General features: G+C 41.6%; 3 protein-coding genes across 9 annotated transcripts in view; 1 reads left to right on the top strand and 2 right to left on the bottom strand.

Moving 5' to 3' along the window:
- slc35f3b (solute carrier family 35 member F3b) overlaps positions 1-7,991 on the top strand; it is a 50,356-nt gene extending 42,365 nt beyond the window's left edge. For all 5 annotated transcript variants that reach the window (XM_008429873.3, XM_017309123.2, XM_017309122.2 and 2 more), the window contains 4 exons: positions 3,361-3,486; positions 4,832-5,024; positions 5,110-5,199; positions 5,574-7,991. In XM_008429873.3, the coding sequence (XP_008428095.2) occupies positions 3,361-3,486; positions 4,832-5,024; positions 5,110-5,199; positions 5,574-5,815 (651 nt within the window). In that variant the 3' untranslated portion in view covers positions 5,816-7,991. The remainder of the gene's footprint in view (positions 1-3,360; positions 3,487-4,831; positions 5,025-5,109; positions 5,200-5,573) is intronic.
- A 755-nt stretch (positions 7,992-8,746) lies between these two features.
- On the bottom strand, positions 8,747-13,173 carry LOC103477028 (5-hydroxytryptamine receptor 1D). 2 transcript variants are annotated; one of them, XM_008429871.3, is made up of 3 exons: positions 12,887-13,173; positions 10,685-10,845; positions 8,747-10,602 (listed from the first exon to the last, which is right to left on the bottom strand). In XM_008429871.3, exons 1-3 carry the CDS (start codon positions 13,032-13,034, stop codon positions 9,316-9,318), a joined length of 1,596 nt encoding a protein of 531 aa, XP_008428093.2. In that variant the 5' UTR covers positions 13,035-13,173; the 3' UTR covers positions 8,747-9,315. The 2 variants fall into 2 exon arrangements, with proteins under 2 accessions (XP_008428093.2, XP_008428094.2); XM_008429872.3 differs by having other exon boundaries at positions 10,751-10,845.
- Positions 13,174-13,307: 134 nt separating this feature from the next.
- Positions 13,308-25,952, bottom strand: tarbp1 (TAR (HIV-1) RNA binding protein 1). 2 transcript variants are annotated; one of them, XM_008429870.3, is made up of 30 exons: positions 24,908-25,952; positions 24,183-24,280; positions 24,021-24,090; positions 23,559-23,707; positions 23,401-23,453; positions 23,207-23,304; positions 22,995-23,130; positions 22,819-22,915; positions 22,285-22,374; positions 22,041-22,188; positions 21,673-21,936; positions 21,088-21,185; positions 20,831-20,989; positions 20,668-20,751; positions 20,525-20,601; positions 20,187-20,430; positions 19,892-20,080; positions 19,591-19,790; positions 19,436-19,507; positions 19,194-19,314; positions 18,270-18,380; positions 18,029-18,178; positions 17,858-17,944; positions 17,569-17,771; positions 17,401-17,482; positions 17,142-17,313; positions 16,822-17,007; positions 16,409-16,533; positions 15,231-15,367; positions 13,308-13,878 (listed from the first exon to the last, which is right to left on the bottom strand). In XM_008429870.3, exons 1-30 carry the CDS (start codon positions 25,839-25,841, stop codon positions 13,698-13,700), a joined length of 4,815 nt encoding a protein of 1,604 aa, XP_008428092.2. In that variant the 5' UTR covers positions 25,842-25,952; the 3' UTR covers positions 13,308-13,697. The 2 variants fall into 2 exon arrangements, with proteins under 2 accessions (XP_008428092.2, XP_008428091.2); XM_008429869.3 differs by having other exon boundaries at positions 20,525-20,751.
- Between the last annotated feature and the right edge of the window lie 531 nt (positions 25,953-26,483).

The following is a 26,483-nucleotide window of genomic DNA, read 5'->3' as shown; positions in this document are numbered from 1 at the left end:
GATATTGTAGCATGACTTTGATTATTCAGTTCTTTCTTGAAAACCTTCCGGTGTGGCTGAATTAAAGTGATTCCGCAAAGAAGAGAACCTCAACATTCGCTTCACAGTGATGTACACCAACCATTGCTAGAAAACCCTTGATGGCAGTAGCTGCTGCCATGGGTGTCACAAATAGTTTTTAGCTTTAGATGGGCAATTACCTTTTGATACAGGATACTGGACCATTTTTGATATCGGACCTTTTTTTTTGTTCATTTGCTTCCAATGAAGCAAATAACTCTTAAGGCTCTTACTTGGCTGTATGAGTTAAATAAACAGTACTGGAGAGTAGAATGACAGCATGTTCAGTTCACCAGTGATCCTGTCTAATTTAATCATGTCTTGCCTGGACAAGAAGAGACGAGCAGAAAAGTAAGGGTTGGAGAGTGAAACATGTCCTTCTCTTTTCCCACTGCACGCTTCTAAACCGCTCACCTCTGCAGACCTTATGCACTCTGCAGAAAGGATTGCCCTTATTTCAATTTTTTCCAAACCGTGACAAACCACCCTATCATTCCTTCATGCGTTCCCCCACTCCCCACTGCCATTATTTGTAATGAAAAGCATCAGTAAGGCAACAGTAAGAATGCTGCTTGACTGCCTCTTGTACGTCCTCCCGCTCTGTTGCTTGGTGGTGGAGACTGCAGTGTGTGGAAAGTCTGCGGCAATGCGGGGGATCTACAATGGGTTTGTCACAGAAGAAAGAGAATGATGGAGTGTGCTAAAATGGCCTTGTTTAACAGATGTTAGCAATATGTCGGTGTTATTGTGTCCCTAAAGATATGATAGTGGTCTGTTACCTCCAATTGTGGCAGCAGTGGAGTCACATGCCAGTGTTGTTGCAATATGAAAGATTCATGGGAACCTTTTATGTGTGAGTTTGTTTGGGTTTATGTCTTGGAAGGCCGATTTTGTTCATTGTTCACTTACACAGTAACTTGCAAAAGTATTCATAGGAAGTGTTAAGAAATTCACACGAAAGCTGAAATTGAAATGCACGAGTGTATGCTTGTGCATGCACCTTACTGTTCTGACCAAAACTGATGAAAGATGCCTTCACTCCAAGGCATTTTGTGCAACATTAGTTTGTACTAACAGGGGCTGAGCTATAGTGGGGGCCTTTGGGGGCCCGGGAGGGATGAAGAGTTTCAATTCGTTTTAACGTCTGATTACATCCCGAGAAAGTGGGCCCTCTCCTGTTGAGTAAGATGTATGTAAAATAATAAAGAGGTGGTCCCCCAATAGTCCCCCAGTAAATTATATAGTAGGCTTGCCCAGTCATTGTTTCACTCATGGTTTTGCCGAGTGTTTTCTGGGTAAAACACACTAACCAATACGTTCCTTCTTTCTGTCACCACCCCCCTCCACGGAAGATACGTGACAGAGCACACCCGCTGTAAAAATACAAAGGCCCTGTAATTAGCCCCGCCCCCTGGCCTGACGCTGACTTATTCCGCCACTGACTAACAATGTTGAGATTGCCCGAATGCAATCATTGTGCTTTTGTCATGATAAAATGTTTGAGACATTTTTTAAAAATGTACTTTCTCAAATTTATTAGTTCTTTCCTGTGAGGGTAATACCTATGTTTCCCTTTTTGATGAAGTACAGATCTCAGACCTCGAAGAAATACTCTCTTCCAGACCGTAGTATTCGCATCCGGCATGTTATGAATTCCCTGTCCTCTGAGGAATTAAACAAAACCTTTTGAAAGAATAACAGAACCACCCCCCCCCCCAACAGTTATCTAATGTAGATATGGTAAAAACACTTTCTTCTGTGTGGGTGAGAGCTTAGTCACACTGATGAACAGATGGTAGGAAAATATATTTTCCTTTCAGAGGAATAAGTAAACATTCAAGGAACTTCTGCCCCGGGAGACCTGAATCAACCTGGAACAAAAAGCCCAAGCTGGTTCTGAGAAAATACGCAGCCTCTAAGAAGCCTGGAGTCTCTCCATCTTGTCTGATGATGAGGCTGTCTTTTGGCACCCAACCTCACTTCATTAGGATCCTCTCGTGAATTCTTCCAAACTTTACTTTGGAGACCTGACAGGTGTATAGAAGTCCAAATTATGCACAACTTCTTTGTGTCTATACGTAATGTTTCAGGTTCACTCCTGGGGCCCTTTCAGTTTAATATCTACTTGCTCTCACTAGCTCAGATTATAGCAAGAGATAATATTAGTTACCTTAGCTAAATTACAGTGTCAACAGATGTGATTTGAACCCAGGACCTTCTTCCTGTAAGGCAACAATGCTGACAACTGCTCCAGGCATTCTACACTTTTAAAACTTTATTTCTAACTTCATTTGGAAAAAATACTTTCCTTTCACTTTGCAATTTTGGTCCCACTTGTGCTGGTCTGTCAGATAAACATGCATTAGTTTGTGTTTGTAACTCTAGAGGTTCAAGGAATATAAATGCTCTTGCAAATTACTGTCATATGTAGCCATATCCAATATTGTTTGTGCCAGTGAAGGTAAAGTCTTGCTTTTTTTGAGCTTCTGACAAAACACTTGTGCTGAAACATCTTTCATTGTTGCTGATCCGGCAGGCAAACTGGCGTTCACTAAAATGAAGCGTACTGCTGTGACTGACAGGCAACCTGCAGTGCGGAAAGAGCAATTTTGCCAAAAGAGAAAAAAAAAGTGCCTCGGGGCTATGGCCAAGCAAAAACACACGCTTCATTTATCTTCCTGACACCTTCTTAACGCAAGAGCTAATCCACTCAGCTGGGCTCCACCGTGTGCCCAGCTCCGATTCCTGCTTTTTGTTCAGTTCCAGGATGAAAACAAAACATGTGACAGACACAAATGAGTGATGCTTATTTGGGTACATCCAGGCCGACTGCGAGCGGGAGGAAACAGATGATCTGGTGTCATTCTTGGAGGCATGTTAATCATAAAGGCAGGGAGTGGGAGAAGTGTGTGTGGGGGGGTAGGGGGGACTGCTGGATCGTGGCGACGCGTTTGGTTTGTAATCACGCTGGTAGTGCAATGGAAATCAATGTCAGCGCTGTAGAAGCTGCTGCTTGTGTACTGAAAACTCTCGCGCTGTGAACCCAAGAATCCGAAAAGCGTGACTGTTAGGATTTAGAAGAACGTGAATCAAAAATCAGATGCCTTCTGCAAACAAACCGCAACGCAGGCCTTATTAGATTTTTTTTTTTGCATACCCTTGTGGGGCATCCTCTCAAAGATAAAGACCAGGTGAAACCTTCTGGGGCCCCAAACTGCAGTAAAAGATTCATTATCATAATTACTAAACTAGATAACGTGTCGCTCATCTGTAACTCACTGCTGCTCTGTCTCTCCACAGATAGTAGCAGCTATCTTGGCCATAGCAGGCATCGTCATGATGACCTACGCTGATGGGTTTCACAGCCACTCAGTCATCGGCATCACTCTGGTCGTGGCATCTGCTTCAATGTCAGCGCTCTACAAGGTAGACTCTGTTTTCATTCAATCAAAGCACAGAATCACCGAGTCTAAAGGCTTTTATTGATATATTTGGCCTCAAAGGAGCAGACATTCAAAACGGCTTTGCATATTTCATCTGGCTTATTTATGAAATCCTCCTTAGGTGGCAGAAGAGAGGAACAGATTATAGTGTAAAAGCCTCATGATAAATTTATTCTTTATTGCAGTAACAACATCTCACACAGAAATCTAGCAAAATCCAAATGTAGTTCATTCATTTTTAGAGGGAGGAAAGAAATCCATGTTATGAATATCTTTTAATAAAAGCAACACTGGCACAATTATTGATACCCGTGATGACAAAGCCTAAAACATGAACAGAACTGATTAATTGTTTCTAATCTTGCCCTGCTTTTATAATTCAATGTGAGCTTGGGAACCTGTAATTAGTCTTGACTCTTTCCTTGGGGTATAAATATTACATGACACAGAGACCCATTTCTTTTAGCCACCGGCCACAAGGCCGGATGAGGACCTAAATGTATTTTTAACCACACACAGTGAGTCAGATGGTAAGAGAGGTACAGATGGTCTCCAAAATAACAGCTGGAGTCTAAATACAAAACAGAAAAAAAGAAATAAATACAAATATTTTCACAAATTCAAACTTGAACTTCAAACTTGTTTTTAACTTGAACTTCGAGCTTTGATTAGATGAGACTAAGATTGAGCCATGAACAAAATGACACATCATGCCCAATGCTAAGCATGGTGGAGGATGCTTAATACTGTCGGCAGGTTTTTTTCTCTTTTACTCTCACTACACCTTGGTGTGGTGCAGGAATATCTTAACAGCTTAAAGAAAAACTGAAGGACTCTACCTCCTTGGATTTTTCAGTGGAATGATGAGTCTAAATATATCACTGAATCAACAATCAACACAGACAAAAGGAGCCTTCTTCCATGACCATCTCAGTTTGCAGATGTTAATCCTATAAAATCTGTGGGTGGTGATCTGTAGAGAAATGACAATGTACAGAGATTATGTGAAGAGGAAAGGGCAAAGTGAGATCATGCCACTGCAATAAAATGTGAATTTCTGTGAGAGCCAGCAGACAGAGGTTTGTGATATCTTTGATGAGGATTGCTGGCTTCAGGCTGAAGATCTGATCTAAGGGGACAGAAAGCGACAATTTGAGTTTCTTCTCTCCCACCCTGCTGTCTTTGTTGCCTAATGTGATACGAAGCAACAGCCACAACATGGCAGGTAGTTGGCAGGCAAACCCTCTGAAACACCCTTCAGCTCTATAAAGTGTGAGAGTTTTTTTTTTTTTTTTTCCAAACACATTTCCCCTCTCATGTATCCTCAGGTACTCTTCAAGATGGTCCTGGGTAGTGCCAAATTTGGAGAGGCTGCACTCTTCCTGAGCATTGTCGGAAGCGCCAACTTTGTTTTCATCAGCTTTGTGCCAGTAATCCTGTATTTTACTCATGTGGAGTACACTGGCTCACCTGCAGATATCCCCTGGGCCTACGTCTGCGGAGTAGCAGCCTTGCTTTTTGGTAACAAGACAAATATGAGATTTTCATGCAAAACTAAGAGTTCTCCTTCACATTCTCAACGCGGTAATATGTTTTCTCCCAACAGCTTTCAACATCCTAGTGAACTTCGGCATTGCAATAACATACCCAACATTAATTTCCCTGGGCATTGTCCTAAGTGTCCCTGTGAATGCCAGTAAGTGCCTCAACCTTTCATCCAGTCCTGAATCTTCAGATTTGATTACATTTTAAAATGTTGTGGCTTTGGAGTTCATAAATATACTCTTAATGTCAGTTTAAGTGCCAGCGATATGTTTATATACATGTGTAGCTGTTAATTCACATTTACTGATTTTATTGACGCACTTGTACCACACCTTCCACAAAAGAAATATTAAAACAGGTGATGAAAGACTCCGCTTAGTGGACCAATCAGGTACTACGGTAACATGTGTCAATGCGGTGTCCTCGTCTATAGACATTAATATTTTGAGGGGGGGTGGGACAGAAGAAATTTGTGGAATACCTGCTTATAGTCCTGCATTAACACATTCTTGTTTGATTTCCCAGTGGTTGACCTCTACACCTGTGACATCAATTTCAACACGGTGCGCCTGATTGCTGTGTTCATCATCTGCCTGGGATTCCTCATGCTGCTGCTGCCAGAGGACTGGGACCAGTGTATCATCCGGCTCACTACAAAGCTGCGCAAACGGGACGACCCGGCCGAGGTTGCCGGGGAGACGGGTGCCAACGCAGGCCTCAACTGGAGAGGGAGAGGCAGGACCTCCCTGTCGACATACGCACGTTGACTCCATCGTAACTGAACAGGGAACATTAACACATCTGATCTGGCTATTGGCCTACATTGTGTTTCGCGAAGCTACCATGGGTTTGGACTGTGCTGTGATCAGACAATTCAACAAAGGGAGAGAGATACCAGAGCCTCAGAATGCATAGGAATTTAACAAATTCTCAGCTTTGTTTTTTTTTTTTTCTTTTACTTAAAAACGGTATCAACTATGACTAAAGTCTCACTGTTGCGGAACCTTTAAATTATTCTAATTATTCATCATATCCTTAAAAAAGACTTGCCAGCTTGCCTGATCAATTTCAGTAACAAAAAAAAACGAAAGAAAGAAACATGACAGGTTCGCATTTACTCACATTTTGATCCAAAGAAAAATGCCTGAGAACAAAATAAATCCCTTCCTGCCTTTTCTGTACTGTACATAGCTATATTTCACACCTTGGAATGCCCGGGGAGCTGTGGACCTAATAGGCTCATTTGGTGTGAGGAGATCTGTCTGATCATCTGAGGATCAATTGGCGCTAAAAACACATCCTTTCAAAACGCCTTTCTTTTGGAATAGAACAGAAGAGCTACTTTTAAACTCCATCCTGTGGGTCTGGGCTTTCATGGGGCTAATCTCTCACAATCATTGCTCACATGCTGATATGGGCAACATGAAAGTGTCTTGAAAAAAATTCAAATTTTTTCCACATTTTGCCAAATTACAAGGATCTAATGAGATAGATCAATACAAAGTGGTCCATAATTGTAAAGTGAGAGGAAAATATGTGATTTTCAATTAAATCTAAAAAGAGAGGGGGTTCATTTGTGTTCTGACACTCCCTGATTCAATACTCTACAATACTAAGACTGTCCAGCGTAACGCAAACTCAGTCACACTGAGTTTTCCCTGGTCTTTCATTCCCATGGCCCTTCAGATTATGGGAATTATGTTTCCAGGGTGATGCGTAGTTCTTGCCCCAGCATTTCCCTTCACCTACCAAAAATGTGCTACTTTATTTTTATCTATAAAATCAAATCCCAATAAAATATATTGTGGTTGGAATTTGGCAAAATGTGGAAAGGTTCTAGAAATAAGAATACCTTCGCAAGGGACTGTATTTAAACCAGTATATTCTCATTCAGTGCATGAGATACACAAAGTTTGGTTGCTAAATATATATGTGCTTCAAGAAACCCAGACAATGGGTTTGGTTAAAAGCTTACTTCAAAACCAGCAGCCAAAATGAAAACTAACCAGTTATTAAATCTGAACATGAATAAAAGCAATTCCAGAGCTTCTTAATATAACACATTACACCTTTTAGACTTTTAGGCTTTCCTATAGAGCTATGACAGTTTTGTTTCTGGAGAAAACAACAGATGGTAAAAATCTATCTCACTGTGACTTTAGGAGAGAGTTTATAAAACATGGCTTGGATTTTCTCCAGCTTTTCTACAAAAGCAAAGTATATATCATTTGATCTATTTCCAGTGATCGTATTTCAAACATTCGCATCTTTTAGGAAAAGGTAAACAGGAGAGCAAGTGAGGCCCTCGCCTTGTGAAGCGACACATGTGAACTCTGCCTTGTTGTGAATGTATGAATATCACACTACACACGCTCACTACGAGCTGCTCTGTTTAATACAGTGCTACCAGACTGCTGCAGAGAGATACACTTTATTACGACTCTCCTTGACCTCAGCTGGATGAGTTATTGCTTCTTTTGTGTGTGGGGAGAGGGACAATTTCTTGATGTATTGCTGAAGACTTTTTATATCGCTTTTTGCATTCAGTTGCTAACTCACCTTAAGGACCTCTAGGAGAAAAAAAAAAATCTTATGACTGATGAGCACAGAACGAGCATGCACGTACCAGCTGAAATGTCCACTTCATTGCATTTTGTTTCTTCTTTTTTTTTTTGCAATACAGTACATTTAGCACTGTTTCCCATTGTCATTTTCTATGGCAATAAATAATTATATTGTATTCCTCTGGAATTAACGCAAGACTTAAATGTAAACCTTTGTAAGGAATGATTTTTACACTAAGATGATGCAACATATGGTTATATCACATCTGAGGAGGAAATATTTAGAGCGTGAATAAATGATGGATTTGTTAGATCTGCTACTGAGTGTCTTCAAGTGTAATCACATGATGTAAGATATAAAAAGATTTGTTTTTGATAAGTTTTCTTGACCATGTTTGTTCTTCCTTAGCTTTCTGCTGTGGTTCAATAACCAAGGTAAAAAGGTAAAGCTATCGTGAAAGCAAAAAATAATAATTTTTTGACATATTTGCATAATTATTTTTAGAAGTTTTTGTTTTTTTTCCCAAAAAATGCTGAAATGACATTTCAAGAGGAAACTGAGCAAAACTTACTTTGGATTTTGGATGGTTGTCTTAGTTAGATTAGATAAATTACAATGAAAACTTTATAATTTTCGGACAATTTTTTCGGCATCACAATCAGTGGAAGTCAATGATGTAATCAGTAAAGTAATTGACTTAAACGCAACTGTAGCGCAGTTGCATTTTGAAAAGAGACCCAAAATACAGTTCTGTCCATGTTGTTGCCAACACAATCATGGGAAAGACTGCTGACTTTACAGTTGTGCGGCAGACAGTCACTGAATCCCATCATAAGAAGGGTACACAACAAGAAGCTGCCTCATCACAGCTTGTTTGCACAAGCGTAACCTCATTCTTGAGAGGTTTATAAAACAAAGTCAGTTGTTTCAAGACTCTACATTCATCCAGGCTACAACTTCTGTATTTCTTGTTTTCATTTCTGAATTTAAATTTAGCAGCTCCTTAGGAAATCCCAGCTCAAATCATGGCAAAGGTGGAGAAACACAGAGTCTATGTTGCTTGAGGGTCAGTGTGAAGTTGTCACAGTCAGCAATGAATGGAGGAACTGTCATCTCCTGATGTTGGTCCAATGTTTTTTTTTTCCTTTTTCCTTTAATCAAGTTCAAAGTTATTGTAGCCCGATAACCTGGTAATGTTAGAACACATCAGAATTCCCTCCGCTGACAAACACTGCTCAAAGTGCCAACGTCTAGATTAATGAACATGGTATTGCTGATTAATTGGCAAGCAACTCAACCCAAACCCCATATTTTGTTGTCAAGAGTAAGATTGATGCAGACAAACTGAAGGCTGTTTTTACAGCAACTTGGTTTTCGTTAAGCCCTTTCAGCAGATCACCTCCCTTCCATACTGCAATGATGCAGTAATTCACGCAAGAGGAACCAAAACCAAGCTCTGACTGCATTTACAAAGTACATGGATAGACTTTTCAGTACCCGTCATTTCAATATTAAAAAATCCTTTCTTCTTGGCTTTAGGCACTAATACATTTTCAGAGAAACTGAGTTTTGGGTTTTACACACTAAACAGATTTTAATTTAGAAATGTTTTAACGCATCGGTATGTCTTTTAGAACTGAACTACTGAAACAAATGTCCTTTTCAATAATATTCCAATTTATTCAGAATCAACAGTAAATAACTAACAGACATCATGCTCCACTGTCACTGTGATTTGGCCATAGAAAAAAGTGGCCTGCCGCTCCTTACTTAGAGCAGAGAACGGAAGTCTGCTGCCCTCTTGAGGACGAGAAGGGACCTGCAGATTGTGTGTCTTCTCACGAGCAGCATCCTGAAACACAGAGGGGGTGTTTTCATGGTGGCACACGGTACAAAGATCCACCTCAGAGTGGCTTTTGAAGTCGGTGCTAACAGTGAAAACAGAGGAGGAGAGCTTTGAGTTGTCACAGTTCAAACTCTCTGTGCTGGCATGTGTACTGGGATGGGCTGTGGTCAACGTGCATGGGTCAGTAATTCTGACGTCATCCCCATCTCCTCTGACCTCCCATTCTGTGCCAAACAGGCTGCACAGATGAGCTCTAATTCTGTGCCAGAGTCCCTGAAGAGCAATCTGGAAGCGCTGGCTAAGCAGAGCGTACAATAAAGGATTGACGTCAGAGTTGAGCAACATCAGCCAGTAGGAGAAGGTGATGGCAGAGTCTGGCACGAGGGTGGACTGGCCTGTTATGGCAGTTTCTGTGGCCTGAACCAGAGCCACACAGATGTAGGGTGTCCAGCAGAGGAGGAAAGCGGAGATGATCAGGACGAGGCGCAGCGCTCCGTGATGCGGCTGCTGGTGGTTCGGATCGGACGGCTGAGAGTTTTTCTGAGCCAGGATGGAAAATAAACCCCTCACTTTGCTTTCCTGCTGTTTTGGAGCTTCCCGAACAGCCTGGCTGATATTCTCTCCCTGTTTACTGGTTTGAGACTCAAATTCATTGTTCATGTGACATGTAACGCTCCAGGGTCTATGGAGGTTGCTGCAGTTCTGGTGGGATGAATCCACTGGACAAGAGGGGGACCTGCTGCGCTGTACGGAGTCCTGCAGGGAGTGAATCCTCCGGGCGTGGCTGCGTGCCACCCTGATTATGTTCGCATAGCAGAAGAGGATCACCACTGCAGGCATGAGATAAATCAGAGCAGCCATGAAGGCCGTGTAGCTGACAGTGCTGGCCCAGGTGATTGCACAGTTATACATGGGGACCACGTAGCTGACAGAGCTCCAGCCCAGCAGAGGAGGGCTGCAGATGACCAGAGCCTGAAGCCAGATCCACAGGACCACAGCAGAAGTCCTCCACAGGGTGCAGCGGGAACTGTAGCGCAGGCAGTCCATGATGGAGTAGTAGCGGTCCAGAGCAATAGCAGCCAGTGTGAGCACAGAAACTGTGCAGTACACAGTGGAGGAGTACCCAACATATAGACAGAGAACCTGGCAGGGGAGACGGAGTTAATGGATCACTAAAGGTCACCTAAACCAAAAAACATAATGCAACAGGACAGAAAATGCTTACAGGACAATGCACCCATCCCGTGTTTATGATGGACATAGCAACAAAAGGCATGACTCCAATGCCTACCAGGAGGTCACTGACGGCCAGGTTCAGGATCAGGATAGACGTCACTGCATGGAGGGTCTTGGTAGCCGCCACAATAACGATGACAAGAACATTGCCTGCACAAAAAACACATCATAGCGATTCAAACCCCAACTCAGAGGTCACATTGGTTGGACTTTAACCAGCAATACAAAGAAAACAAAAAAACGAAAGAAAAGCAAAAAACAGTTTAGAAATCATCCCAAACGGTAGAAGCACAATTGTGCCTATATATATATATATATATATATATATATATATATATATATATATATATATATATATATATATATATATATATATATATATATATATGGTGGATAAAGAACAGAGGAAAGCCGTTGTGGTGGATGTAGCAATACCAAGTGATTACAACATCAGAAAAAAGGAGCATGAGAAATTGGAGAAATACCAGGGCCTCAGGGAGGAACTGGAAAAGACCTGGAAGGTGAAGACCACAGTGGTGCCTGTGGTCATCGGGGCCCTCGGGGCAGTCACCCCCAAACTGGAGCAGTGGCTTAAACAGATCCCAGGAACAACATCAGACATCTCAGTCCAGAAATGTGCAGTTCTAGGCACAGCCAAGATACTGCGCAGAACCCTCAAGCTCCCAGGCCTCTGGTAGAGGACCCGAGCTCAGAGGATGAAACAGACCACCCGCGGAGGGTGAGAAGGGAATTTTTTTTTTTTATATATATATATATATAATCATATAAATTTGAGATCCATAATCTTTTTTATTACAGTGGCAAAAAAACTTATGAACCAACCCATTTTATTCCTAGATAGAAAGGGTTTATTAAATCATAACAGAAACAAAAATGCTAGAATTCCTAAGACATTTTTTTCCATTTAAAAAATTACAAAATGAAAAAAAAGGAAGAACATTTTTAAGTTCTACCTTTTTGTTCTTTTTAAAATCTTATCATTAGTGTTTTGAGAAATAATAATGTCCTTATGTTAGATACATTTTCAAAGTTTTGTCTATTTTCTCTTCCTATTCTGCACCAACGGTTTGCTAACAGGAAAAAAAAAAGTCAGACATAGTGTCACATTTTCACACACAATTTAAGCGACGAAAAATTGAATTATTGCAAAGTTATGAATAGTTCATTACAGATAACTTGGAAAGTGTTTCTGACCTGGTAACAGTGAACTTATTATTAACAAAGTGCTGGTGTTAATAAAGACAGGTCAGCTGATATCACTCTGTCAACCAGCTGAAATCAGAGGGGCAGAACGGTTGCTTTAAAAGGGAGGAGGCGCAATAAAATCATTTTGCGTTTGTCAATCATTACATTTAAGAAAATAGATGCTGTCACCATTACTTTGCATCAAAAGAGCCTCAGGGATAAGATCATTGGTGCCAGTAAGATCGAACCCAAATCAACTATTTAGACAGTAACTTCAAGGAGAGAAATTAATTTGCTTTGTGGTGTTGGAGAATCTCCTAAAGAGGATTGAAATGAGGAATTGATTTTTCCACCAGTGCAGAGCTTGCTCTAGAAACAGCACGACCATTTCTACACACACATAAAGGCAGTGGCCTAGTTGGAGAAAGGGCTGAAAAGAAACCACTATTCTAATCTGAGCATCATTCAGGACAGACTAACGTTCTGCAGAAAGTCACATAAAGTTTCCTTCACAATATTTGGGACACCTTGACAGAGGACGGGCCTAGATAAGAAAATGAGTCCAGAAACCGCTCATGTGGGGTCACCTCTCGTCCAGAGGATGGGCTCACTAACAACTTTGGCTAAAACAATCAACATTAATAAAAAATATATACATATATATCTATATAGAATGATCAAAACATCCTACAAGGTGAACTTTACTACAAGACTCATCTGCTTCACAGAGCCTCATGTAACTGGCACATATATTTTGAATCTATTGACACTAAACTCTCATTAGAAGCACAAACGATAAAATATTAACATGATTTCTTCTCTACAGCAATAGTAAAAGTGTAACTTAAGTATTCTCAAATTAAAGCACTGATTTTCTATATATAAAAAACATTTTCTGAAAACAATCAACTGTATAAAAAAAAAATAGAAGCGACATTTAAATATTCTAAACATAAAGTTAGGTTTCCACAGGTCAGTGTCGTACCTATGACAGCGCCCAAACACATGATCACCAGAAGAGCCTCCAGCAGCAGCCGGGTCTGCTTGGACAACCCGCCCTCAGTCTCTTCAGTTCGGCTCGCGTTGATCCCCGCAGCCTGCAGAGGTGACCTGAAGCCATGCTGATCCTCCATGCTACTGTAACTACAGGGCTGCCGCGTTTACATGTTGAAGAACGGAAAAGCATTATATCTTTGAAAAAGCAAGCGATTGCCGTCTCTCGTGACCCATATCCACTCGAGCTAATGACCGTCTCCAGGTAAAGCAGCCTGGTTTTTTCATATGCCAGGGGGAGGAGAATACACACATGGAAACATGAATGTACTCTTTAACCCTTTCAAGGTTTTGGTTCTTATTGTTGTTTTGTTAGTCATTTTATGATGTAGGGAAGCAAATGAAGTCAGGTATGAAAAAAGGATAGTTTATTTTTTAGATTTTAAAAAGTATGACTTGATTTAGAAAAAAAAAACAAAACAATTTAGCAAAAACTAATATATATAGTGGTATATTACATAGTTTGCAATTAGAACAAAGTTCATAAACAACTCAGTTCTGCCAACACAGATACAATCTCGGTTCATTTATGACAAGCAATACTTAGATAAAACAACTGACCCCCATACAGGGATCTTATTAAAACATAAAATGACTGCTGACCAGACTGAACCCTGGCAGGACTATTGGTCACACACAGCATGCAAGTCCCGACGGTCCTCTAACACACCAACTGTGTGTAAGTTTGATTAGGATCTGTGGCAGGTTCGACATCGGCTGTGTTTCCATTTTCTTCTTCTTCTTCAGCTGCATTGTGAGAGGACTTCTTGTGGTTCAGTGATGAGGTGCTGCCGTGTATACTCCCAGATCAACAGGGCAGCGCTCACGTGGACATTGAGTGAGCGGATGATCCCTTGTTGAGGGATCTCCACACACACGTCCAACATCTGGAGCAGATTGGCAGGAATACCTTCCCGCTCGTTGCTGTCAGAGGGAGACAGGTGTTAAATGTTTTGACGTGGGAAAAAGTTTTAGTTAAACTCCGACAGGGTTTTGGTACTATTTTGAAAACAACAGTAACAGGACAAACTCTTAATAATAAACACGAAGCTTCAACAAAAATTTCTAAAATACTTTAATACAATTACGTTGCATGATGGGCGAATGACTGATTGTAGTGGAAACGCTCTGAAGTCCTCAGACTTGATAAGGCGTTTTACAAAGCAGACCATTTACCGTTTTTTGTTTGTCACCCTAAATAAAATCCAGTGCAGCCAACTGCATTTAGAATCACCAATTAAGAAACCGAGTCTATTTGACCGTAAAACAGAACGGCTTAAAAACTGCTGTTCACACACTCCTATTAATACTTTCAAAAAACAATACATATTTATTATTCCGCTTCATAGTGATGCACCACTTGGTGTTGGTTAATCCCAGAACACCCCAATAATACATGCTGAAGTTAGCAATTTTACAAAATGTAAATCCCCAGTCAAGCACACCTGTAGTAGGCATTGAAATTAAAATTGAGCTCTTTATGAAGCTGATTTATGAGTTTAATTCCAAGAGCAAAACAAACTGTAATAAAGCGAGAACGCACGCTGCCCCATATCGGCCGCGCTAAGTAAACATAAAAGGGTAATAAGCGCCTGGCGTTTAATCTCGGCAGTCGGCCCCGCAGAGAGGAAACACTTGTTGATGGGTTACATTCATCTGGAGGGCAAGTGGCTGAGACAATAGAGAGGCTGATGGGAAATTAGAGCCAGGCCACAATGTGCAGAGTAGAGCGCAGCTGTGAGAGCATTAAAGCGCGTGTTTACACATGAGGCCCTTACGCCAACACCACAGCATCCATGTTTGAACTGAAGAAAACAAACTGGCACGCCTGAAGCGGAGGGATTGATACTGTTCTCCCTCTGCCTCACGAGTGCCACTATCTGCCACTCATGTTCCAGCTGTATGCAGCTGCTACATGAAAGAAAATCTGGTGACCAAACTAGTGGATGTCACAGATTATAGAAGTGAAAGACTCTTGTAATCATGCTCATTGTGTCATTTTGAGTAATTCCTATCCTTCGCTTCCCTCAGGAACAGCCAATTATAGACCAGCATGCCCCGACAGGTAGACACGGCGAAGGAGGGGAGCAAAACCCCCACGGGGGCGACAACTTAACGGGTGAGAGGACACTAAAATAGCCTTGTCAGCTCTCGGCTTCAGCACTAAGAGACCCACAAGGGTGTGGAAGACAGAGACCGGTGGCTGCTCTGATGGAAAAAAAAAAAACAGAACTCTGACCCCTTTTTAAAATGTAATGTTCTTACTGCCCTCCTACCCCAGAAGTAGCAGAGTTTTTTCAGGGAACTTGAAGTCCTGGAGCTTCTGACTATTGGCAGTCTGCTCCACTCCGACGATGCAGTAACCTTCGCTCTTCTTTACCTGGAGGAAATGAGTGAGCTCCACGGGCTTCACCTGAAGGAAAACAGAGGAATATTGGAAATGAAATAAACCATCGAACTGTAAAGCATCTGCGGAACTAAAAAACAGCACAAAAGCTCAACACACAGAAAAACCTGTTTGCACAAAGATATGGACTGCAGTAAATCAGGGTTCACACAGTGTAACAATTATTCAGAATGGTTATTACTGTTGTATGCGTTATCTCCCTACGGGGATTTTCTCTTTATCTACACTAAGCTTTTCAAAAACATTCACATACCTTGAACTTGTTTTTTTTATTTATTTATTTTACATTTCATCCACAAACTTTCTTTAATTTTATTACAATTCAGACCCAACTTACTCTAAAAATCCAACCCAATCCAACCATGTGTAGTTTCTATTCGGTTCACAATAGCTGCTTTTAGAAAACTTTAGAGAACAACCCGCATCACGAAAACCAATCTTGAACATTCTGGGTTAAGAACAACAAGCTATATTTGGAGATGGAGGCAGCATCAAATTGTAAAGGCTTCAAAAGACCTAAAACTAGGGTGAAGGTCAACGCTCCAGCAGGATAACCATAAATAAACAGCCGGAGCTGCAATGTCATAGTTTACATCACAGGTAATTTAGATGATTAAGTCAAAGGCCAGATATAAATAAAACTGAAAATGTGTTCCTAATTTTTAAAATTGCGGTTCATAAATATTCTCCATTCAATCTCAATGAGTTTGCAGAATTTTACAAAGAACATCTGTTTCTTTAGCTGAGCAAAGCAAATAGAGACATATATATTTTTAAATGCAGCTCTAATTGTAGATAAAGGTGGTTTTACAAAGTCTCAACTCAGTGAAGGTGAATAAAAACGATCACACTATTAAGATCAGCATTTGCAAAAAAAAAAACAAAAAAAAAAAACAAATTAAACCATGCATCATCCTCCTTCGGTGTGTTAGCACTGAAGTCTAAGATTGTAGCTGTAATGTAGGAGAGCTATCAATACTTTTGATGGTCACTGTACTTTAATCCTCAGCAAATGTTGCTATGGCTGGTAAACAATCCACAATTCACCTCTAGCAAAGGAAGCCAAAGCTCAGCTGAAACGCTCAGGGACTGGAAGTGTTTGTCATTGAGATGGTGCAGACTGTCCAGAACCAGACCGCTCGCCCCAAATATCTCACATGTTCTGCAGAGACCTGAAACAACAGCAGCAACAAGTCAAAAAATTTAAGTCTGTTTGATGTAATTTCACTCAACATGATGGTGGCAGCATCATGGTGTGGGGAACATTTCAAAAGCTACAAAAGACTTGGGACTGGTGCGGAGGTTAGCCTTCTAGGAGGAGAGCGGCCCGAAACATATAGCCAGAGCTCCACTAAAACGGTTTGGATCAAAAATACTCATGCATTAGAATGGCCCAGTCAAAGCCCAGACCCAATGTAGTTTAAGTGATAAGGTTTAAAAAATTATATTTAGACACAAACCTCCTAAATTAGTGGGCTTGTCGATCAAGGAGGCCACCACCAGCAGGGTGCCGTGCTGTTTGCCCAGCCGAGCTGCCCGCTGAGCCGGAACCAGCTTCAATTCGGGTTCCTGATCGTTGACCCCTGACCTCCAGGGTGTGATCTTCTTCTGCACCTCAGACCAGCACTCCTCTTTATCCTGCTCGCCTGGGAAATATGACATTACACACACACACGCACACACACACACACACACACACACCCCACACACACACACAGTAAGGATAAGATGTGCTAGCCTCATGGATTAGTTACTCCTGCTGAGAGGAACGTCTCTGTACTTCGGTCTTGCTGGACCCAATCTCCAGCCTGGAGCTGACCCAACTCAGGAGCAGAATTCCTAAACGGGATTAACAGCCTTTCAGGGAAGAATGACAGCTTTTCGAACTTCCACAGTGGGATCCACTCATCGTCAGCCAACTCTGACAGACTGGGAAAAATGTGAAATATGGTCTAGAAGACAAACAAAAAAAGGAAAACAGTTGATTTGTGAAACTGTGCTTCAGCAGACCTTATGTGCTCGCAGAACAATGAACCCACCTCCATGCTGTAATCCCTGATGGGATGAAAGGCTCCGAAAAAGAAGTGTCCCTGAATCCTCAGCCAGTTCTTGTTGGCGTTTCTTAGAGAAAAACAGCAAAAACCATCTTTGAATAAGCTCATTATGTGCATTGGAACACGCTATTGCTGCGGCTGTTTGCATCTAACCCGGTGCTCTGCATGGCCTCGGCCTGGTTCAGACAGGCTGTCACCACAGAAGACAGCCCCTTGAAAGCTTCATCATCCTCTTCCTCCTCCTCTGCGAGGCTCCACACCTTCTTCAATGCCAGTAATGCATACAGGCGCACGCTGAAGTTGTGGTTGAAACACGACTGCAGGATGACGTCCAGGGCTCTACGTAGCTGCCCGACCTTTTAACAGAAACAATGAAAAACAAAAGCTGTCCAAAAAAGTTTTTAGGAATGGCACTAGAATATGGAAAGCTAAAGAGAGTTACCTTATCCTCAACATGTGGAATGATGACACTGAAGTGAACCAGGACAGACAGGAAGGTGCAGATGCTCGTCTTTGTCTTTTCGTGATCCTGCGCAACACAACATTTAAAAAATATGGCTCTCTGACGTTTCACTTTCATTTGTTCAACCATACAAGTAGAGGACGAGCTCACAAAGTTGAAGCAGCTCCAGAATTTGTCAATATGATGCGGATACTTGACAAGAATAAGAATCATCATCCATTCAATCAGGTACTTCACTGAGGCCTGGTTGCTGCAAAACCCAGCTTCAAAGACGTGGTTCACCAGAGTGGCAACAAATTCCTGCGGGCGCAGACGCAACACGAAGCTCAGATTTTATTCTAGAATCTGTTAGCTTCAGAGAAAACTGTCAGTAAACGTCTTTTTAACTCACCTCTTTGAGTTTGGGAAGCAACAGCAGCAGTGTTTGCCATGCTCTGTTTTTGACCCGATGCTGCAGGGAGTTACCATAGTAACGGACTTTGGACTTTGTTATGAGGCTGTCCTGTGGCGGTGGAGTTGAGAGAAATGGTGTGAACTGCGTTGGCTGAAGTAGTTCATGCATTTATGGCACAAATAAATCAGTAAAACTGCAATTTCAAATATTACAGAGCAAATACAAAAAGCTGTTTTTATTCATTAAACGGAAAAAAGCTATCTAAATTAACCTGGCCCAACGTGCCTTCCTTTGTTAAATAACTAATTACTGTGACTAACCTGAGCTGAGTTTAATTTCACTTGCATTTTGTATTTCATCTTTTTCTGACAGTAAAATGTGTCAAAAATAAACAAGGACAACAAATCTGGAAATTGACCAATTCTTTTATCAAAGCACTGTTGCAATTTTCTTGTAGCCATTTCCTGGCTTATGGAAATCATAACCCATTTATCTTACTGCTTCTCTTTTCCAGTTTGGTGAAAAATGGACTGCTGAATTTCTACCACAGGAAATAAGGATGTCATGCATTGCTAGTTCAGTGTTTCATGTCTAACTTTAAATATGTTTTACTTACATTTATTTATTATCAAGAGTAGCAATTTGTTTAGCAATTTTTAGATTAGTTTTACTTTAAACTCAACATATAACTACTAAGTAATAAATAATCAAACTAAATTGTTTTTTTATGTACTTACAGATCTCCTGTTAATCACTTTTGCTGGGTACGCTGTAGTTTGTTGCATTTATATTCATAGTTCTCAAAAATGACTATTTCAATATTAAAATAATATTTGAGGTGGAAAAAAAAAGATTTTCAGCTAAACCAATTTGCATGTTGCATTGATCCACTTTCCCATCCACCCAACGTGCCACTAGTACCTTTCTCAGCAGCTCCATCACTAAATCCTCCATGAGTCTCTGATGCTGCTGATCAGAAGGATCCAGGCGGCTAAGAAATGTCAGCACACATGTGCGCGGCAGCTGATCGTCCCTGATATCGCTGGGAAACAAAAGCAGCACATCAGCAACAGTGACCTCTGGTGGTGATCTTGGTAACTCGCAGCATCTGGTGAGTTAACAAGCCAGATGCGAGATCTCCATAGAGGTAAAACGCTGCTTACCTTGCAACTGCAGCATTAGCAGCACACTTTGCACCAAGTTGCTCTACATATATCTGGACGTCCAGGACGAGTCTTTGAAAGATGAAAAAAGCAATATTGTTAAAAGAACAATGAGGAACAAGAACAGAAGCCTAGGGAATGTTGCTTTGATTAACCGTTGATCTCTCCTGAACACTGGTCCATAAACACAGGCCTCGGTGACTATATCCAGGTAATTAAAAACACTAGAGAACACAGCAGCAGCCTGATCCCTGCTGCCTGGGTCATTGGGCAGCCAGGTCTGACAGCAGTGCTGAAGTAGCACACCGAAGACACCGCTCTTTGACTGAGACAGCTCCAACAAGTCTGTGAAAATCTAAACACAAACATTTAACACCATCATAGATGTGAACTTCTAACATAGAAAATAGAAGATATTGAGGGGGGGAAAAGTTGCTTTGTCTTAGTGTGGATAACCTTTTTCAGTGCAGTCGTGAGAATCGGAGCCTGACCATGTGTCAGCTGCAGGAGTTTGTGCTGGAAGGCCATGGAGACGAAGCCCTTTAGTGCTGGCCAGAAGTCATGAGCATTGGTGCTAAGTCCCTGTACAAGCTCCCAACTCAGAGTGACCGCCTGCACACAGAGATCCTCCTGATCGTGTACCAGCTACGATCAAAAACACAGATTATGAGAATGAGGGTCAACCAGCCTCAGAACTTTCTTAGTGTGATCATGTCCTTAAATTTCTCATTCTTGCTGGACTGATACGCACTTGTGGCAGCAGCGTGTTCATGAAGTTTAGCACGGGCAGCACAAGGTCACTGGGCAGCAGAGCCAAGGCCTCAACGCTGCAACTCAGAGCAGCTCCGAGGGTCTCGGACACTTGGGAAATTTCTGCAGATGTTGGAATCCCTACAGTCCTAATCAGGAAGTTTAGACAAATCCACTGGTCCCGCAAGAAGTTGGCAGCAATGCGTCCCCAGTCCTGTTGCAGGAGGCCTTGGGCTTCAAGGTCACTACCCCCCCCCAAAAAAAAATAAAATAAAATGTTATCATGGTACCGCAGTACTGAATATATATTCTTCAGTTCAGTATGGAGTCTCCACAAACCTTGAACTACCTAATAGTTGTGGTTTCATCAAGGATTTGTTAATGTTTCCGAGGGATGACTGACCCTGTGAGGAAGTCTTCAAAGTGCAGAAATAATCATTCATGGACTTCAGGGCAGAAGCAGTATCTGCTCTCATACTAACTTCTCTTTGCTGCAAGAGCTCACACACTGTAGCCATAGACGCCATACTGATAGCCTTGGACACCTGATTGGACACAGATGGGACCTAAGACAAACACAAAACAGTCCTTGCTTAACTTCAGAGCAGCAAATCTGACGATGAGCACATATATTTAAATGTATACCTGTTGGGTTGGCTCAAGCAAAACTGAAAGGCTGTACTTAATGAGTTTGGGGAACGCGAACTGCTGGATGTTCTTGGGGCAGCGAGACGAAGAGCTGCACATGACGACCAGCTGCCTCAGGACACTCAGATACAGCTCGGCCCGTTCAACGTCAAAGAGCTGTCAAAGAATAAAGCATGTGCAGACATCTGAGTTCTTGACCGAGAGCACTTCTTTGTAATTGGACAGTGATGTAGAATGCTCTTCTTCCTGATTACCTCCTGCAGCTCCCCACACAGCCTCCTCAGGATAAAACCCTGGACTGGATCGACATGTTTAAGAAAGATTTGCTCAATGGCAAACATCACCTCATCCTCTGTGAAACAAGTGCAAACCAAAATGTCTTTTTGGGGTTTTACTCTTATTTATTACAAAGTTCCTGCTGTATTTCTTTGACACATTTAACAGTAATATTTTTGCCGTTTTCATTTCTTTAGGTTTCAGTTCAGCTTCTTCAGTAATTTGGCTTACTAACTCAGCTAAAATATTTATGCACTTATTTACAAAAACAGTTACGGGGCCTGAATGAATGGTGCCTACTTTTTAGTGTTCGCGAGAATTTTTGTGATATTTTACCTGTCATCACTCTAAGAGAACTACTTTGCACTTTGGAGTGCTAAAAGGTTTTGTGAATCATGTAGTACATTTTTACTTTCCAGCCCATCAAATAAATTGTTGCATTTTCTAAAACACTGAGAAAAAAGACAGGAAAGAGTCTATAAGTCTTCTTTCAATGAATTAAATCTATGTATAAATTGAATTCATTTATAGGGGGAAGATTTGAGCAGAGCTTCAATGCAAACCTTCCACTTCTTTTTGCTGACCACAAGGCTTCGTCCCAAGCTGCAGCAGTCTAAACAGGAGCTGCAGGCTCTTGTCACTCTTACGGACAGGTAGGTAGATATTGGCGTAGACTCTGCTCAGGGTGTCCAGTAGCGGAGACAGCAGTGAACACAGAATTTCACTGGTTTCTCCTCCCAGTCGCCTCCTCTCCATGTCGACACACAGCAGAAGGGCTCTTGCCAGTTTATCAGCCTCTCTACAGTCAGGTAGCCGTTCTGCCTGACCTGTGTGACAGGGAAACTGACTCTGATAAGAATCGCATGCAAATACATCACATCTATAGATACAATTCTTCTCTGTATCGAAAACACTCCCACACCAGACTCGCCTGTGCTTGCTGGAACACGAAGATAAGCAAGCACCTCTTGTTGAACATAGGCTCTAATGGTTCCTTTTTGTGTGGGATCATCTGTGAAATCGCCGTCCAGAATTCTGGACTTGAAACTGCATTCATGGTCCGACAACCAGATGCACAACTGTCACAAGTACACGAAGTGATAATCAGTTGTTGCAACTATTGTAATACAGCATTTGAATATACTTAAGAGTGCATATGTGGGTAAGGAGCAAACCTCATTCCATAGCTCTGTCCCTCTACACAAAGACTCATCGGCACGAAAATGCACCAGGAAACTAAACACGTCGTCTACAGTCACTTCGCTCTGCAATTAAAAAAAAAAAAGATTAAAACAACTTAAAACTTAGTTGGATTTTTCCAAGTACCCAATACAACTAGTACACATAATATGGAAAGCAATGAAACTTGCTTCTGCATAATATTTATTATCGCCAGCTAATATTTACACTTGGTTTAAAATTAAATTTTCAGACTTTTAACATGTTTTCACAATTGACTTAAAATAATGACTTACTATGAAATAGTTACCAGGACTGTGAAAGTCATTTGTTTATTTTTTTTCAGATAAGTTTTTCTTTCTAGCTGCATCAGCTCCTAAAATGTCAAAACAAACCTCTACCTACCAAAAGTATTTCGTCTTATTTATTTATTTATTTATTTATTTTAAATATGTTTCTCATACAACAATAATTATTTTAAGGATATTGCTTTTTATTTTCAACATTCTACATCAACGTCTTCATCGTACCACATCTGTCAGAGAGAGGGCGCTCTTTAGTAAAAAACACTGTGCGGCTCCTCTTAGCAGAACCTGATGAGTGATCATGGTGCAGCGCAGCACCTCCCTAAAATGCAAGGGACAAATGCTGTAAAATCAGTCTCATCGCCTAAAATAACGTGTCCAAAGATAACCTCACTACTTACCGCAGAGCAGATAGGCCGCTGATCTTCAGCAGAGGACTTGGAGGGAGATGTGAAAGAGCCTGACAGATGAAGAGGAGCGGCACGGCACACCAGTGCTTGGAGCTGAGCTGCTGAATCAGCTGAAACAAAACACAACCTGCAGAGCAAACACAACAGCTAGAAATAGATTATGAAATGTGATTCATGGATTTGCATTTGTTTCCCAGCTGCACCTCTGTCCTCCGATGGCAGGCTTGTGAAGAAGGTGACCAGGAAGACCTGGAGTTTAACCGCCAGCTCAGGACAGTCTCCCACACTCTGCCCTGGTGATCTATATTTGACAGAGGCTGAGTTAGATAAAACTAATATGAAACGAGTGACATAATCTCCAGAACTTGGAGAAAACAAGACAAATTTAAATCCTCACCTACAGAAAAGGGACGTTTCAGACAGAACATTCATAAAGGAACCCACGACAAACTGCAAGAGCAATGCACCAAAAGAAGGATTTTAAATGGAAGGAAAGAAAGAAAAGGAAATTATTTATGTGACATATGATGACTTGAGTTGCCTTGCAGCAAATACCTGAGAAAAGGCCGCAGCAAAGGCCGGCTGCTGAAGAACCTGCAGCTGAAGCAGATGGCACACTCCTTCTCTCATTAAGGATTTATTCTCACTGTGGAACATGCGCTGGTACACACACAGCAGCCAGGACGGGTGGAACAGGCCTGACCCTGCAGCACCGGTCAACAAACTCAGAGTTAGCTCACTATAGTGTTGATGCACGTTAAGTGTTTTTAAAATCTTTCGTGATTACGTCAATAGATTAAAAGGTTTTAGAAATGCAGACTTGATTTTTGCTTAGCACCTTCAAGAAAGCAACACAGAATTATTGACAAAACATTCCAAGTTTTTATTTTTATTAGCCTTAGCTCGTTAAGAATAGCGCACTTCTAGCATTAGACAAAACTTGATACATACAATAATGAAGAAAAAGGCAAGTCATTTGTCCAAAGATGACGCAGCGTTCAAACAAGTAAAGCTTACCTTCACTATCATTCACTGTTGCTTGGATTAACGTGTCAATTCTGTTTAAAACTGGCCGAACAACATGAACCTGCAAAGAGGGACACAGGGAGAGGCCGAGGATTGTTTGTATTATAATGTCTGAAAAAGGCTGTGACACAACAACTCTGTAGAACTTTCTACCTGATTCTCCTCCAGCGTTTCCATCACCAGAGTGTAATCCTCCCAGAACTCCCTCAACGGTTCGCTTTTGCTGGGGGCCCATTTGAACAATGTCTCTCCTACAAAAGAACATTTTGTTTTAGCGAACTGCATGCCATTCTCAAAGATGAGAGTACTTTGCGTTACATCGATTATGTAGAAGAACATATCGTCTGCTGAAAGGTGGATATACAAATAGAGAAAAAAAGCTACTTGTTTTGCTGCCATTATATAAAACAAGTCAAGAATGTCACAAAAGGTACACTTGATTTTCTTGTGTTGTAAGGCCAGCCTGTTGCTTTTGCAAATAACTTGTCTATTCAAGTAAACTAGCTATGTTAGAAAAACATAGCTAGCTTACATAGCTTTTTAAAATGCAAAATGTAAACATTACTGCAGAGTATTCCAACTGAATCTTCACCAGCTGAGCTTTAAATACACTAAAAAATGAATCTCTACTCAACTGCAGAGGCGCAACAAGAAAACTCTGCCTTTTCCACTGTTGCAAAGGGTGATTTAATCAGTGAAAGTATTTCATTTTTATAAGTTAAATGTTTTTCCATTTTGCCTGCTTCCAGACATTTTCTCTCCATTATGTTTTACGTGAAAAGCAAAACAAAAAATACGTCAAATACGTCGCATAACTTATTAGCATGTGATTTTGACAAACATATGAACAAAAGCTGGATGGGTACTCTGTATGTTACCCTCCTCTGATGTAGAAGAACGGGAATCAAAGCCATCCTCTTCGGATAAAGCTGCGCATCTTTTCAACAGGTACAGTGCCCTCTTGCGTGCCACGCTGTCCCTGTGCGTCAGTCCGTCCTGACAAATTATCCAGAACTGAGGACGCAGACGTGGGTCGGCCTCGCGGCACTCGGAGGAGCTGGGGGTGCGAGACCTCAGGAGGTGGTCTGACAGGACGGTCAAACACAGCAGCGTCCTCTCGGTGACCACCGGCGTTCGCTCCGTGGAGTGCCAGCTGCAGACATCATCCAGGATGCGCTTGAGGATGATGTTGGACCTCGCATCGCTGCAGCAACTGAGCGAAGTTAAAATGATCCTGACCATTACTTTGGACACCAGATAATCGGGGAGCGATCTGACAGAGGACAGCGCACAGTTTAAAATGTCGAGTGTGAGTTCTTCATCCGCTGTCAGAAGAGGCATGAGAGCAGCCAGGGCTTCAGCAGCAACCTGCACACCGAGAGCCCTCGGCGTAAGCGGCTCCTCCTCTGACATCCGCTGTAAAGACGGCAGGATTGATAAAACCACTCTAGTCCGCACGTTTCCCCCGCACACACCCACGGAGACACCGAGCAATCTGCAGACAGTGGCCGTGCTCTCTCTGCAGCGCGCGTCATCCCTCGCTTCTGTTGAGAGTCGGCAAAGAAATGGCAGACATTTCGACCAAATGACCGACTCAATTTTGTCACGAATGCCACTTCTGTTTACACTCGTCAGTGGAGTCTGAACCGAATCGGAGTCGGTCAGAAACGGTCCTAGAGCTTCGATGAGAGCAGTGAGCGCCTCGACACGATCCGTCCGCGGCCACGAATCCTCCGGCCAGCACAGAGATTCAAACAAAGTATCGTAATTAGGAGAGCTGCTCAGTACCGCCTGAATCAAAGCGGAAGACATTGTTTATGAGTTAGGCTGATAGTGCCAAGCATGTAAAAGATACGACAACCGGCTTTTTACCAGACAAATGGCACAGACCGCACGTTTTCCCAATAAGAATGTAAACTTCCGTAAACGTAATCCGGAATTCTCGCGAGAGTGAAATGAAACACTCGTTCTATAAATTATGTAAACAACTGCTGATGTGTTCCTTGGTATTTTAGTTGTATTAAGACATTCAAAAATATTCAAGCTCGTGTTTTCACCATGTACTCAGTTTTTTTTGTACATACCTGTATGAAATGAGCTATTCAATTTGATTATTGAAAAGCAGACATAACGATTGACGTCTGCTGGTTATATTTTTTTCTTAAAGCTAACACGAGATTTAAAATTAGAATATTACATCAGACCATTAAAATAAACATTAATGAAGAGGAAATTGAGCTTACTGAAGTGTTTAATGTCTGCATATATGTTATTTTCAAAAAGGTATGTGTGCGTCATCCGAATTTATCTCTAATTTAGCAAATATGACGATATGTGCATCTGTTAAATTCTTTTTCTATGGGTCACATGCAGTTCACATCAGTGATATATTAAAAAATAATTTTAAAGATTTTACCACATTACGTTTACGTAATGTGGCAATATCTAATATTA

The sequence above is a fragment of the Poecilia reticulata genome, chromosome 15 (genome assembly GCF_904066995.2).
Source record: "Poecilia reticulata chromosome 15, P_reticulata-male-v2, whole genome shotgun sequence".
NCBI classification, from domain to species: Eukaryota; Metazoa; Chordata; class Actinopteri; order Cyprinodontiformes; family Poeciliidae; genus Poecilia; species Poecilia reticulata.
This window is presented reverse-complemented; position numbering and strand designations above follow the sequence as displayed.